Source organism: Eptesicus fuscus, chromosome 15 (assembly GCF_027574615.1).
Source record: "Eptesicus fuscus isolate TK198812 chromosome 15, DD_ASM_mEF_20220401, whole genome shotgun sequence".
Lineage (NCBI taxonomy): Eukaryota > Metazoa > Chordata > Mammalia > Chiroptera > Vespertilionidae > Eptesicus > Eptesicus fuscus.
The window spans coordinates 36,033,638-36,047,528 of record NC_072487.1 but is presented as its reverse complement, the minus strand read 5'-3'; the positions used below and the strand labels follow the sequence as shown (position 1 = coordinate 36,047,528).

Sequence of the window (13,891 nt, the reverse complement as noted above, 5' to 3'; positions counted from 1 at the left end):
CTCAGAACTTCAATACTCCTTCCCTCGACCCCCCTACTGCCCGATGGAGAGGCACCAGCAGACAGAGAGTAGAGGAGAGCATAGTATTTCAAACCTCTTTGAAGAAGTGGAAGGGACAGGACATTGAAAAGGGGATTAGAAATGGAGGGCATTTTCATGAAGCTTCCTTTGCATCCTCCATGACATATTCTCACCAAACAGAACACTTTATGGCCAAGTGAATCAAGATCCCATCCTCCTTCCCTACTTCAATGCACATCCAACTTTGTCTTACATTTTCTACTTACTTCTCTTCTCCAAGTTGTTCTGATGGAACAACTTACATTTTTAAGAAGGAATCAGAACATGTCCTTTAAGTAGTTTTCCTCTTTCAAAGTATTTTCAGTTTTCCTTTTATGATGGTTAATGCTTTGCTTAAAATTTATAGCAAACAAAGCATTAGGGGAAAAAAACATAAACATATACCACACTCAACTTAGAAGAATGAAACAAAATGATAAGAAATGAGAATGTGCTCTTAAAGGCCATGAGAAGACAAATTTCCATTAAAGAACTTGGTTTAAGCTTCATTTAGATTTGTGCTGAAGTCCCATTTAAATAGAAATCTAGAAAGAAGCTCCTTTAAGGAATAAACAAAACATTAATTTCCATTTCTACCATTCTTCTCTGATGCATCTCCTATAAAACATCACATACTGACACAGAAGAAAACTAAGTTCAATGGCGGCAGTTTCAGAAGACCTCAGAATAGCACGAAGCCACGGAGAAGCCCTGCACCTTCCTCCTCAATTCCACCTGCCTTGAATTTCTTGGAAGTGTTTTGCAAATCCAGGCTGGCTATAAGCCAGCTGTCCGAAGGTTCATTAGCTGACCAAAGCAAGCGATCAAAGCTTTCATCTTCAAATCTCACGTAGAGGTTCAGCTGGCTGGGATCTGATGGAGACCCTGAAGACGTGGCTATCTGGTAGACCAATCGCAGGCAGCTCCATTCCTCAGCCTGTAAGTCAGAACTTAGCAGCAGGGCTTTATCCCCCTGCTTGGCGAAGGAGGTGTCCACATAAATGTAATGGCCTGGAAGAGAAAGGAACATAGGGAAGGGATCAAGCTTCTGTTGCCAACTCAGGAAAACACACAACCGTAGACCAGTCTATCTGAGGACAGATATAGCCTTCAGGTGCATTTCCTTAGCCCCCTGAATGTTGCCTGGTCAACAGATCTCTGCCTTGTTGTGAAAATTAGAAGGTCCAGCAACACTGTGCCCACTTACACATGGCACGTGACAGCAACAGGCTGGAGCTGAGTGGTGCTGCCTCTACAGAGAGTGGCACATAAGCTCCATTTTGTCGTAATTCCTATACTCCCTATTACCTCCTGATATTTAAGCCAAGTGTCTTTTTCCTGTAATCATCCTATACCAGGCTCACTTCACACACTTCATTCATCTTCCTGGTCCCCATATGCATATGAGTTTGAGAACCCAGGCAAAGGGGCTTCAGAATCAGGAGGAACAGCACGAGTAAAGAAAATACCCAAGACCATTTTAAACTCAGCCTTCTTCTTCCATAGCTTCCCCTCATTCCTAACGATTCAACTCCATTTAACGTGCATCGTTTTCGTAGATTGAATGGACTTGGTTCCCTCAGGTGTTGGGGCCTGAGCAGAAAAAGTTCATTGTAACCTATTTTTCTTTAGAAATACGACTCTCCTTAAGAGTCTCTAGGCTCTTCCATTACCCAGTGTCATAGTTCAGATAACCAAATGAGAAGCACATGCAAAACATGTAGGACAGGGCAAGGAAAGCAGTGGGCACTCTGGGACTAGCAATCATTATTTCCTTCTCCTCCATCCCTTCTACCCCTTCCTCACTCCCTCCTTTTTCCTTTTCCCTGTCTCCTCTTCTCTCTGTCTTCTCCTTTCCTTTTCCTCTTCCTGTTCCTCCCCCTTCACCTTTCCCTTTCCACTCTCCATCTCACTTCCCTCCTCCCCCTATATTCCTAATAGTGACAAGTGGTGCTCTCCTGGCTACATCAGGATATTGAACAGCATTTCCATGGGGGGGTAAAAAAAAAAAAAAAAAAGGATTGGAACCAAGAACCCTAACTTGAACCTTCCAAATCCAACTCTGGTCATCAGCTCCCTATAGCCGTGATCTGATCTGCCTGTGGGTCTCAGGGACCCACCGCCTTTCTGGCCTGCAGACTCGCAAGCTTGCTCAGAGGTTCCACATTTGGTGGTCAGCATCTAAACTGCTGCCTGCTGTCATGTGACCATCTACTCCACCCCTTGGGATTCATAACACTAAACTCTTATTACTAAGGCCCTGAAATGTCTCATTGCTTCGCTTGATGTTCTTCAGTCCCTCCTACAATGCTTGTTGCCCCACATGCCAATCCCAGCCAGGATCCTTGTCTCTGTGGCAAGGACCAATAGGCCAGCAGCCCTTCAGCTAATGACCATCCTCACAGTTGGAGCACTGTGAGGGCATTGTCTTCAGGGAGCCTCACTTGCCTCTGAAGGGTTTCCAGATCAAGATCTACCTCCAGCTGGCAGTCTTCTTAACATAACAACCACCCACTGGGTGCAAATAGCAACTACTTCTAGATGCCAACCCAAGTACCCTCTGTGGAGAAATTTGGCCCTTGCCCTAATCGTCACCAACACCATTACCTCCTATATACAGTGAACAGTCACTAGGAACCAGGTACTGTTCTGTGTCTTCACACGTGTTTACTAGCTACAGGGTGTTGATGCCAATCCTTTTTTGGATAATACTGCTTCATTTTAACATGAGGGCATGTAGAAGTGCCATCCTCCTTTCCCACTCCCCTACTAATCCAAAGAAGGGATTCTGAGCAGTCTGGTGGTGGGGTGGGGTGGGGATGAGGATTAGGGGAGATCCTTGGAGCACCTCAAACCTTTACTGAGTAAATATGGAGTTGGTACATGGGGTATAGGAGAGGTCCTTGGAGGTTCACATCACATGCCAACTTTGCTGCCAACCGAGGCCCACATCCCCAACTTCTCTTGTTCTCTTCCCTTCTTCCTTTTCCCATTCTAGAAGGGAACAACTCACAGCAGCGGCTTTCAAGCTAGAGCCCAGAGTCACTGGACAAACACAGATTGCTGGGCACACTGCTAGAGTGCAGGTCTGCGGTGATGCTGCATTTCTAACAGACTGCATTTCTGAGAAGGTGACGCAGATGCTGCTGGTCTGGGACCACAATTTGAGAACCATTGTTTTACCATATGTGACAGAGGAACAGGACTCATAGGTATATGTCTAAGAGTGGAATTGTTAGCTCAGATGGTAACTCTGTATTTACGTTTTTGAGGAGCTGCCAAACTGTTTTCTAGACACCTCTTATCTGTCAAAGAAAGAGCAGGCTTCTATTGCAAGTAAAGGAAGGAGGAGACAGTTCTACCGGGAGGCAATGATCAAGTTAATGTGTGCTATAGCAGGCTTACAGAGTCCATCTTCTGGTGACTATCTTGAATTTTCAATGAATGACATAAAAAAACTCTCTTGACATTCTCTCTCACTATATCAGATTTTATTATAAGGATATGCTAATGCTCTCATATTAAGGACCTTGAGAGCAAACACTGTATAAAACATGTTATTTAAAATACCTTGATATTATACAGTAAGAAAGTTAGTGCTATTTGTTGAGTGCTTTTGACATCTCAGCCATAAATGTTGACTATTTCCAAATTTTGGGACTTTGCATGTAAATTACAGGTCTCAAATTCATTTTTAGGTCATGCTGTGTGAATGTGCCTACTAGCTGCATTATGATCCATCCAAAGATTTATCTACCCAACTGATTTTGCATCTACCGGCAGAATAACACTTTTTCCTAGATAAAATGACTAGCCCAAGTGGTGTGCACCTCTACTGCTACTGCCAAGCTCAAGACAGATTTTATTAATCACATTTCCTTCTCTGCCCAGTCTGGACACAGCCTCAGGGTCTCTCTAAACTCAACTAATCAATCTGAGTTGGCAGTTGAGTTAAAACTCTTTGTTACCCTTGCTTGTAGCTTCCGTGTCAGAGTATATTTTGTGGTCATGTTAGAGCTGAATTGAACCAGAAGGAACATGGTATGTTTTAAAGAAGTTTTAGAAAATGAAGAAAGAACGAGAGATATTGATATCAGGGATGGTGCCTTACCTTAGACTGTCACTAATAAAATTGCTATTCTAGAACAAATCAGTAACATTTTTGGGGAGTTGTTTCAATTAGAGAAATAAAGTATCACATGCTCTCACTCATATGTGGAATCTAAGGAACAAAATAAACTGATGACCAAAATAGATCCAGAGACATAGAAGCATAGAACAGACTGACGAATTTCAGGGGGAAAGGGGAGCAGGGGAATGAGAGTGGGGAGGGGAGAGTGATTAACCAAAGAACTTATATGCATATATGCATAACCCATGGACACAGACAACAGTGCAGTGAAGGTGAAAGGGGGATGGAGCAGAGGTGAGGTGGAGGAGACTAATGGGGGTAAAAAAGGGACATCTGTAATACTTTCAACAATAAAGATAATTTTTTTTAAAAAGAATCATTTTACCACTGAGTGAGTTAATGAGGTTTTCTTGGTATGTGAAATATTTCATTTATTCCATTCTAATGAGAATGATATCTGAAAGTTAATCTTGGACATAATTTACATATAATAAAATTCACCCTTTTAGTACAACTCAGGTTTCTAGCATAGTCACAAAGTTGTGCAACTATTACCATTATCTATTTCTAGAATCTTTCATCACCCCAAAAGGAAATCCCACATCCATTATTAGTCATTCCTTATTTTTCCTTCCCTCTAGCCTCTGGAAACCACGAATGTACTTTCTGTCTATATGGATTTGTCTATTCTGAAAATTTCATATGAATGGAATCATGTAGTACTAGAGGCCCAGTGCATGGGTCCCTCAGCGTGGCCTGTGGGGATCGGCCAAAATTGGCAGTCCAACTGCCGCTCCTGCCTGCTGCTCCCGCTCATTCCGGCCCCACTGAGCCTTCTGTGGGCTCGCGCCCAGTCAGTCCCAATCGGGAGAGGCTCACACTGCTGAGAGAATCACACTGCCGCAGCAGCAACAGCAGCGGCGCTCATCAGCCGTGAGCACAGCGTCTGGCGCCTGTCAGTCAACTGAGCGGCGCTCCAGCTGTGGGAGTGCACTGACCACCAGGGGGCAGCTCCTGCATTGAGCATCTGCCCCCTGGTGGTCAGTGCGCATCATAGCGACTGGTCGACCAGTTGTTCGATTGTTCGGTTGCTTAGGCTTTTATATATATAGATGTGCCCTTTTGTGACTGGCTTCTTTCACTTAGCACAATGCTCCCAAGGTTCATCATGTTGTAGCATGTATCAGCATTTCATTCTTTTTTTAGGCTAAATAATATTCCATTTTATGGATATGCCAGATTTTATTTTTATTTATCCACTCATCAGTTGATGGACATTTGGGTTGTTTTCACTTTTTAGCTATTATGAATAATTCTACTGTAACCATTTGTGTAAAAGTTTTTATGCAGACGTAAGTTTCCATTCTCTTAAGTATATGTCTAAGAGTGGAATTGTTAGATCTTACGGTAACTCTGTATTTACATTTTTGAGATGCTACCAAACTGTTTTCTAAAGTGGCAACACATTTACATGTCCACTAGTCCATATGTATGAGAGTTCCTATAACTCTACACATTTAGTGACACTTGTTATTGTCCATCTTTTTTTTTTAATTAGAGCCATCCTAGTAGATGTGAAGTGGTATCTAATTGTGCTTTTGATTGCATTTCTTTAATGATTAATGCTGTATGACATTGTCTCGTGCTTATTGGCCATTTGTCATCTTTGAAGAAATGTATAAGTCTATTGCACATTTTAAAATTGGGTTATTTCTCTTTTTGAGTTATAAGAAATTCTATGTATTCTTAACAGATACACGATTTGCAATTATTTTTGTTCCCGTTCTGTTGGTTGTCTTGTCACTTTCTTGATGGTGTGTCCTCTAAATTACAGAAGTTTTTAATTTTGATGAAGTCCAAATGTCTATTGGTGTAATAGCTAAGAAACCATTATCTAATTTAAGGTCATGACGGTTTATGCCTATGTTTTCTTCTAAGTGTTTTATAGTTTTAGGTTTTACATTTAGGTTTTGATCTTACATTTAGGGTTTTGATCTATTTTGCGTTAATTTTTGTCCATTAAATTCTCTTGGTATCCTTGATTAAAATCAATTGAGCATAGATATAAGAGTTTATTTTTGAACTCTCAATTCTATTTTATAGTTCCAGGTCTGTCTTTACATCAGTATTACACATCTTGCTTACCAAAGCTTTCTAGTAAGTTTTTAAACTGGAAAATGTGAGCTCTCCCACATCATAGTCTTTTTCAAGACTGTTTACATTATCTGGGTCCTTTTAATTTCCATACGAATTTAAAGATCAGGATGAGAACAGGATAAGTTAAAATAACACAAAGCTTACTGTTCTTAATGTATTCAGTCTTTTTCTTGAGTAAATGCTCCCAAATGTTGTGAATCTTTGGTTAATTTCAAGTTCTTAAAAAGCTGATTTTGACAACTGTTGGCAGTATTTTCATTGCTTTTATGGGGACAGAATTTTCTGAAGTATTTAATCCACCATTCCTGCTGACAACACTCACTTTCCATATATTTTTAAAATGGTAAGAACAGCAAACAATGGTTCAGAGATGTTAAAGCAGACACAAACAAATAAAGGCAAAGAATAGCAGAAATCACACGTGGAATGGGTTGTTCTCTATGACACATCAGCCCAAGGGTCTGGGGAGATTTACTAGGCACAGTGTTGGAGACATGATGACAGGGGGAGGACAGAATCTTCTCCAGATACTGCTGCTTAGGCAATTCGAACTGATTTAAGAGACATTTATTGGAAAAGATAAAATCGTTCTAAAGGGTTCAGAAAAGAGCCATAAACTTCCAAACAGATATTTTTTAAGTAAGTCGACAATCAAAACCAATAATTAAACCACCCTGCCAAAAGGTCAGGCTCCAGGTGCCTCAGGGTCTGAACATGTCTGCTAGTCACATGCAGGCATCAGAAGACAGTAACAGACAAGGCTTTTCTGTTTAATGAAGGCAGCCATAAAGAAGTGAGTTTTGAGGTCACACTTAATTGCTGGACACATGTGCATAGCTAGAGCTCAATGTATCAGTGGCTTTCAGTAGCCAAGGCACAGCGTGACAGCTCTAAATCCCAGGCCGTCACTGTGGCAGTGTGATCAGGGCATGAGTCGTGGGGGACTTCTTGGCATCCCTGCAATTCTGTTTGCTAATGAATGTACTGTCCTTCAGGTGTGATGATTGTGTGGGTTCACTGTGTGGGGCAGTGGACCCCATTCAGGATTTGCAAAATATAATCATGCAAGCCCTGCTGGAACGGCTCGATTGTTTGAGTGACGTCCTATGCACCAAGAGTCAGTGGTTAGATTGCGTCAGGGCACAGGCCCAGGTTGCAGGCTTCAACCCCAGTAGGGGGCCTGCAAGAGGCAAATGATTGATGTTTCTCTCTCTCTCTCTCTCACCCTCTCCATCTCTCTCTCTCTCAACTCAATAAAAACATATTTAAAAAACTTCATCATGCATAGGCTAACTGTATGATCAATTTCCTTACCTGCAAAATATGAATAATAAAACAGTGGTGTCCTGTTATATATACATTCAGTATTTAGGAAGTCACTCATTGTAAAAAACAAACCAACTGAAAACAATCTGACCTCTGCAATATACATATACATATATATATCTTACCTAATAATAGACAAACATTTAAACTGAAAAACAATCTGACCTCTGCAATATATACATACATATACTTACTTAATAATAGACAAACATTTAAACTGAAAAACAATCTGACCTCTGCAATATATACATACATATACTTACCTAATAATAGACAAATATTTAAACTGAAAAACAATCTGACCTCTGCAATATACATATACATATATATATCTTACCTAATAATAGACAAACATTTAAATTGACCATACCTCCACTACGCCCACAGCCAATCAGAGTGAGTATGCAAATTAGAAGGGCAAAGATGGTGTGGAAGAGTTTATTTTTGAACTCTCAATTCCAGGCGCGGAGTGGCCAGGTGGGGTACGACGCCTGCTATGAGAGGGAGTGCGGGGGGCGAAGGGATCTACAGGAGCGGAGTGCCGCAGTGAAGGCAAGACTCCAGACTCCAGAGTCTGCAGCGAAGATGAAGATGGCAGACTCTGGCTTGAGTCTGTAGCAAAGACGAAGAAGGCAGACTCTGGCCAGAGTGAAGGCCTGGGTCCCGGGTGCTGGAGGAAAACCAGTGCTGGAAGCCAAGGGAAGGAAGGCCTATTGCACGAATCTCTTCATGCAACAGGCCTCTAGTATGTATGTATGTGTATATATATATGTATATATGTATATATATATACATATATATATACACACACACGAAAAAATTTTCATATAAGTAGCCACTAAATGAAATCTACTTTATATATTTCAACACATAGAAGAAAATTGGCTGTGTTGTACATAGAAATAGTATAATATGTAGAAAATTCTGTGTACTGTACACACAAGCATGTCAGACTCGCAGCCGTTTAACATGCTTGCTGTACAGTGTGTAATTAGGAGCTTTCAATGGCAATTTTGATGGTATCCTTTTGTGCTGGATTTAGAAGGTAAAGCTCAAGTGAGATATGACTTCATATACCTGGGATTATTGTGAGAACCCAATAAAATGAAGATATATCTATAATAATAAAAGGGTAGTATGCTAATTAGACCAGACAGCCAAACGACCTTCCAGACAAAACTGGGGCTGCGAGGACAGAGGCAGCTGCCGCGGCTGTGAGGTCTGAGCCCCTTGCACGAATTTCGTGCACCGAGCCTCCAGTATATACATAAATTCTTTGTTATGGTAATGTTAATTGTTTCTTATCATCAGGCGGAGGAGTCTTTTAGTTGTCCCAGAGACAGTAAGGAATTTATATTGCCTTCCTCTTTCTCCAATAGGGTTCAGAGCTGTTATTTGCTCAGGTAGCTGATCAGCAGCACATTTTTAATGCTGATGTGAAAACAGTCTTCATTCATTTCTTAACTGACCCTGTGGTGTTGAAATCTACACCTTTATCCTTGTTAGGGCTCGGATCCTCCTGGCTGCCCCTCCTCAATGGTTCACTTCCTCACAGCTAAGCCCCTGGCTCTCACCCAGGATTAATCATCATCTAAAGTGGAATTCAGCATTTTCATCTTTGGTGTGATTCCAGCTGAAACCTCATAACCCAGGTCTAATAACGATGCCTATGTCTCTATTTTGTTTAGCTTTTAGTGCCTCACATGTCTAAGACAATGACACTGCTTTTGGGGGAGGGGGGTGAAAAGTTCATCCCCTGGACTCAGGTGAGGGTCTTCTCACTAGATTTCCTGAATGCCTCCTGCCTGCCTCTCGGGATTGGGTCCTGCCCGTGGAAGCAGTGCAGTAGAATAGTTAAAAGTGCGTGTATTATGTCAGCCAGATGTTGGTTCCAATCCCAGTCACACCATTTACATTTACAAATCATGTCACTTAGGGCAAGTTACTTATACTATCTGAGACTCAGGTTCTTCATTGGTAAGATGGGGATGCTAAATACTCATGCTGCAGAGTTTTTAAAAAGATCAAATAAGAACATGTAAGGAGAGCCCTTTGCACAGTGCCCAAGGGCACAGGGTAAGCTCTTAATAAATGTTGGCTCTTAACCAAGTGTTAGAATATAATTCAGTAAAAAGAATCTTTAGGAGGAAAACCAAGATGGCGGCATAGGTTAAACACCTAACCTGCAGCCGGGCACAACAATTTCAAAAATACAACTAGAGGTCAGAACGGACATCGTCCAGAACCACAGGAGAGCTGGCGGACTGAAATGCCCACAGCTGGGGGGAAGGAGAAGGCCACGGGGACAGTCGGGGAAGCCGTAAAAGCCTGAGGTATGGAGAAACGGGCGGAGACACGAGCACACGCGCCTGCGGGGAGGATGGAACCGGAGAGGAGGGGGCGGCTGATGACCTGGCCGGAGTTCAATGGCAGGAAGGAGATAAAGGCTCCGGAGTGCGCTGAGCACCGGCTCCGATTGCACTGAACCCCATTCCGGGCAAAACCCTGGGAAACTCACTCACTTTCGCAACTCCGCCGCCCCCGCAGGCTGCCCGGCCCGGGACGCTGGGGACGCCGCCGCAGCGGCGGCGCCCGGAGCCCGGCGGCCTCCCAGCACCCGTCCCCGCCGCGCAGCCCCCGCGCACCTGGTGCCGCGGGCCGCGCGCCCCGCACACCGGACGGAGGCCCGGGCGCCCTCTCCGTGCACCTCCCGGCGGCGCTAGACTTCAGTAGAGTTGACTGCATTCAAGGGATTAAGAAGTATAAATTGGGGGGACGCCGCGGCGGCGACGTCCGGAACACGGCGATGGCGGTGCCTGGAGCTCGGCGGCCGCCCAGCGCCCGTCCCAGCCGCGCGGCCCTCGCGCGCCTGGTTCCGCGGGACGCGCGCACCACGCACCGGACGGAGGCCCGGGCGCCCTTTCCGTGCACCTCCCGGCGGCGCTAAACTTCAGTAGAGTTGACTGAAATGAAGGGATTAAGAAGTACAAATTGAGAAGTTTGAAAAAGATGGCGGCGGAGGTTAAAAGCTGTTCTGTTGCCTCGCACCCAGCGAAATCGGAGGGGATGAGGTGTGGAGGTGCGTGGGTCTGGCTGGTGGCGGGGGAAAGGGGCTTTTGTTCCAAACCTAAGGGAGATTAGCTCTCCATCACCCTGAAACCCATCTTCTGGCGAACCCCGGGAGACCCAGATGCCTGCGGGGAGAGGCGGGACTCTTGCAGAGGTGCGCCCAGCAATCAGTGTTTGCTGCGCTGGAGTGCGGAACGAGGGGACTTAGATACATGGAAGGCAGAAGGACCAGACTCACAGCCATCGAGGCTCGCCGCACCATGGCCTGTTGGCGCCCTGAGACCCCGCCCCGCCCTGGGACCCGCCCCGCACGTCTTGAAGACCTGCCCCGCAAGTCTTGCAGGCACACCTGCGCCCCAAGCAACGGCTTATGCATGTGGGTGGACTGCCCTCTGGCAGCGGACCAGATGATCTGCTGTTCTAGTCGGACTGCTCCAGGGCCACTCAGACAGGAGGAAGAAACTACAGTTTTTGCTGTAATCCATGCTGAGTGCCTAAGGCAGTAGCTGATCTACACCCCATTGGAGACCCAGAAACGAGGGCATCTAGTGGTCTGTGGGAGATGACACCAGATTTCAACCACGTGCATAAGGGACACATTCAACGGGAATATTCAGTGAGCGCCAAAGCTTTGCTGCACCAAGACCCGGCCCATAAACGTATCTTCTGCACAGCAACTCTTCCTTTATAGACAAAGAGAGCCCCCCCAGTGACACCAACACCAATCAAGACTTAACTATACAAAGGAGGACCAAGATGGAGGCATAGGGCGGAAGCCTGATTGTTGCCTACCACAACAACTTTGAGACTACGACAAGAGAGCAGAGCAGACACCATCCAAGACCACCATAGGGCTGGCTGAGTAGATGCTCTACAACTAGAATAAAAGAGGGGGATGTGGGATGATGCTGATGCCGGTGACCCAAAGACCACACTTTAAGAACTACAGCTCAGGCGACACAAAAGAGCTATGGCTCAGGCGATACAACAGCGGCCTGGAACGTGCTTGGCGCAGTTCCCCCGGCGGTCTCTGGCTGAGGGGACGGCTCCACTGGCAGCCAAGCACGGACAGACGAGCCCCTATGAGACATGGGGTGGGAGACTCCGCGCTTGCTGACCTCTGAGTCCGTCAAGAATCTCAACGCCCCGGAAGCGGCCAGGTGCGCATGCTCGGCGACCGGCCACCGATGCAGACCCAAGGGCCGACACAGCGACGCCAGACCGGCCCACCACCATGCACCGGGTGCACCGGAGCTTCGCCGAGCCGCCGCCCGACGAGTTCTGCAGCAGCCATACTGGAGCTCCGGAAGGATGGCCAGGGGAATTGCTGAGGGGGGATTGACCGGCAGGAATTGGGATCGGGAAGACGGGGCCCTGCTGAGACCCGGGTGCGGGCGGGGTTGCGCGCCTCTGGGCTTGGGTGTGGTCACACGCCTCTGGGTATAAGTGAGGCCTCACGTCCCTGGGTCTAGGTGAGGCCACATGCCCCTGGGTCCAGGTGAGGCCGGACTCCGGGTCCGGGTGAGGCCAAGTGCCCCTGGACCCGGATGACGCTGGATCCCGTTCCCGGGCGAGGCCAAGCGCCCCTGGGTCAGGGAGAGCCCACACACCCCTGGGTCCAGGCGAGACCATGTGTCCCTGGATCCGGGTGAGGCCGCGTGCACCTAGGCCCGGGTGAGCCCAAGTGGCCCTGGGTCTGGGAGAGGCCAAGCGTCCCTGGGTCCGGGTGAGACCATGTGTCCCTGGATCCGGGTGAGGCCTCGGGCACCTAGGCCCGGGTGAGGCCACGTGCCCCTGGGTCTGGGAGAGGCCAAGCGTCCCTGGGTCCGGGTGAGACCATGCATCCCAGGATCCGGATGAGGCCTCGTGCACCTAGGCCCGGGTGAGCCCAAGTGGCCCTGGGTCTGGGAGAGGCCAAGCGTCCCTGGGTCCGGGTGAGACCATATGTCCCTGGATCCGGATGAGGCCTCGTGCATCTAGGTCCGGGTGAGCCCAAGTGGCCCTGGGTCAGGGAGAGGCCAAGCGTCCCTGGGTCCGGGTGAGACCATGCGTCCCTGGATCCGGATGAGGCCTCGTGCACCTAGACCCGGGTGAGCCCAAGTGGCCCTGGGTCTGGGAGAGGCCAAGCGTCCCTGGGTCCGGGCGAGACCATGTGTCCCAGGATCTGGTTGAGGCCTCGTGCACCTAGGCCCGGGTGAGCCCAAGTGGCCCTGGGTCGGGGAGAGGCCAAGCGTCCCTGGGTCTGGGTGAGACCATGTGTCCCTGGATCCGGGTGAGGCCTCGTGCACCTAGGCCCGGGTGAGCCCAAGTGGCCCTGGGTCTGGGAGAGGCCAAGCATCCCTGGGTCCAGGTGAGACCATATGTCCCAGGATCCGGGTGAGGCCTCGTGCACTTAGGCCCGGGTGAGCCCAAGTGGCCCTGGGTCTGGGAGAGGCCAAGCATCCCTGGGTCAGGGTGAGACCATGTGTCCCTGGATCCGGGTGAGGCCTCGTGCACCTAGGCCCGGGTGAGCCCAAGTGGCCCTGGGTCGGGGAGAGGCCAAGCGTCCCTGGGTCCGGGTGAGACCATGTGTCCCTGGATCCGGGTGAGGCCTCGTGCACCTAGGCCCGGGTGAGCCCAAGTGGCCCTGGGTCTGGGAGAGGCCAAGCGTCCCTGGGTCCGGGTGAGACCACGTGTCCCTGGATCCGGGTGAGGCCTCGTGCACCTAGGCCCGGGTGAGCCCAAGTGGCCCTGGGTCTGGGAGAGGCCAAGCATCCCTGGGTCCGGGTGAGACCATGTGTCCCTGGATCCGGGTGAGGCCTCGTGCACCTAGGCCCGGGTGAGCCCAAGTGGCCCTGGGTCTGGGAGAGGCCAAGCATCCCTGGGTCCGGGTGAGACCATGTGTCCCAGGATCCGGGTGAGGCCTCGTGCACCTAGGCCCGGGTGAGCCCCAGTGGCCCTGGGTCTGGGAGAGGCCAAACGTTCCTGGGTCTGGGTGAGACCATGTGTCCCTGGATCCGGGTGAGGCCTCGTGCACCTAGGCCCGGGTGAGGCCACGTGCCCCTGGGTCTGGGAGAGGCCAAGCGTCCCTGGGTCCGGGTGAGACCATGTGTCCCTGGATCCGGATGAGGCCTCGTGCACCTAGCCCCGGGTGAGCCCAAGTGGCCC

At 48.2% G+C, this 13,891-nt stretch overlaps 1 protein-coding gene across 1 annotated transcript in view; it reads right to left on the bottom strand.

The window, feature by feature from the left end:
- MAMDC2 (MAM domain containing 2) overlaps positions 1 to 13,891 on the bottom strand; it is a 136,021-nt gene that overhangs the window by 65,583 nt on the left and 56,547 nt on the right. Inside the window, exon 3 of the mRNA XM_008142108.3 lies at positions 800 to 1,071. Coding sequence (XP_008140330.2) covers positions 800 to 1,071 — 272 coding nt within the window. The remainder of the gene's footprint in view (positions 1 to 799; positions 1,072 to 13,891) is intronic.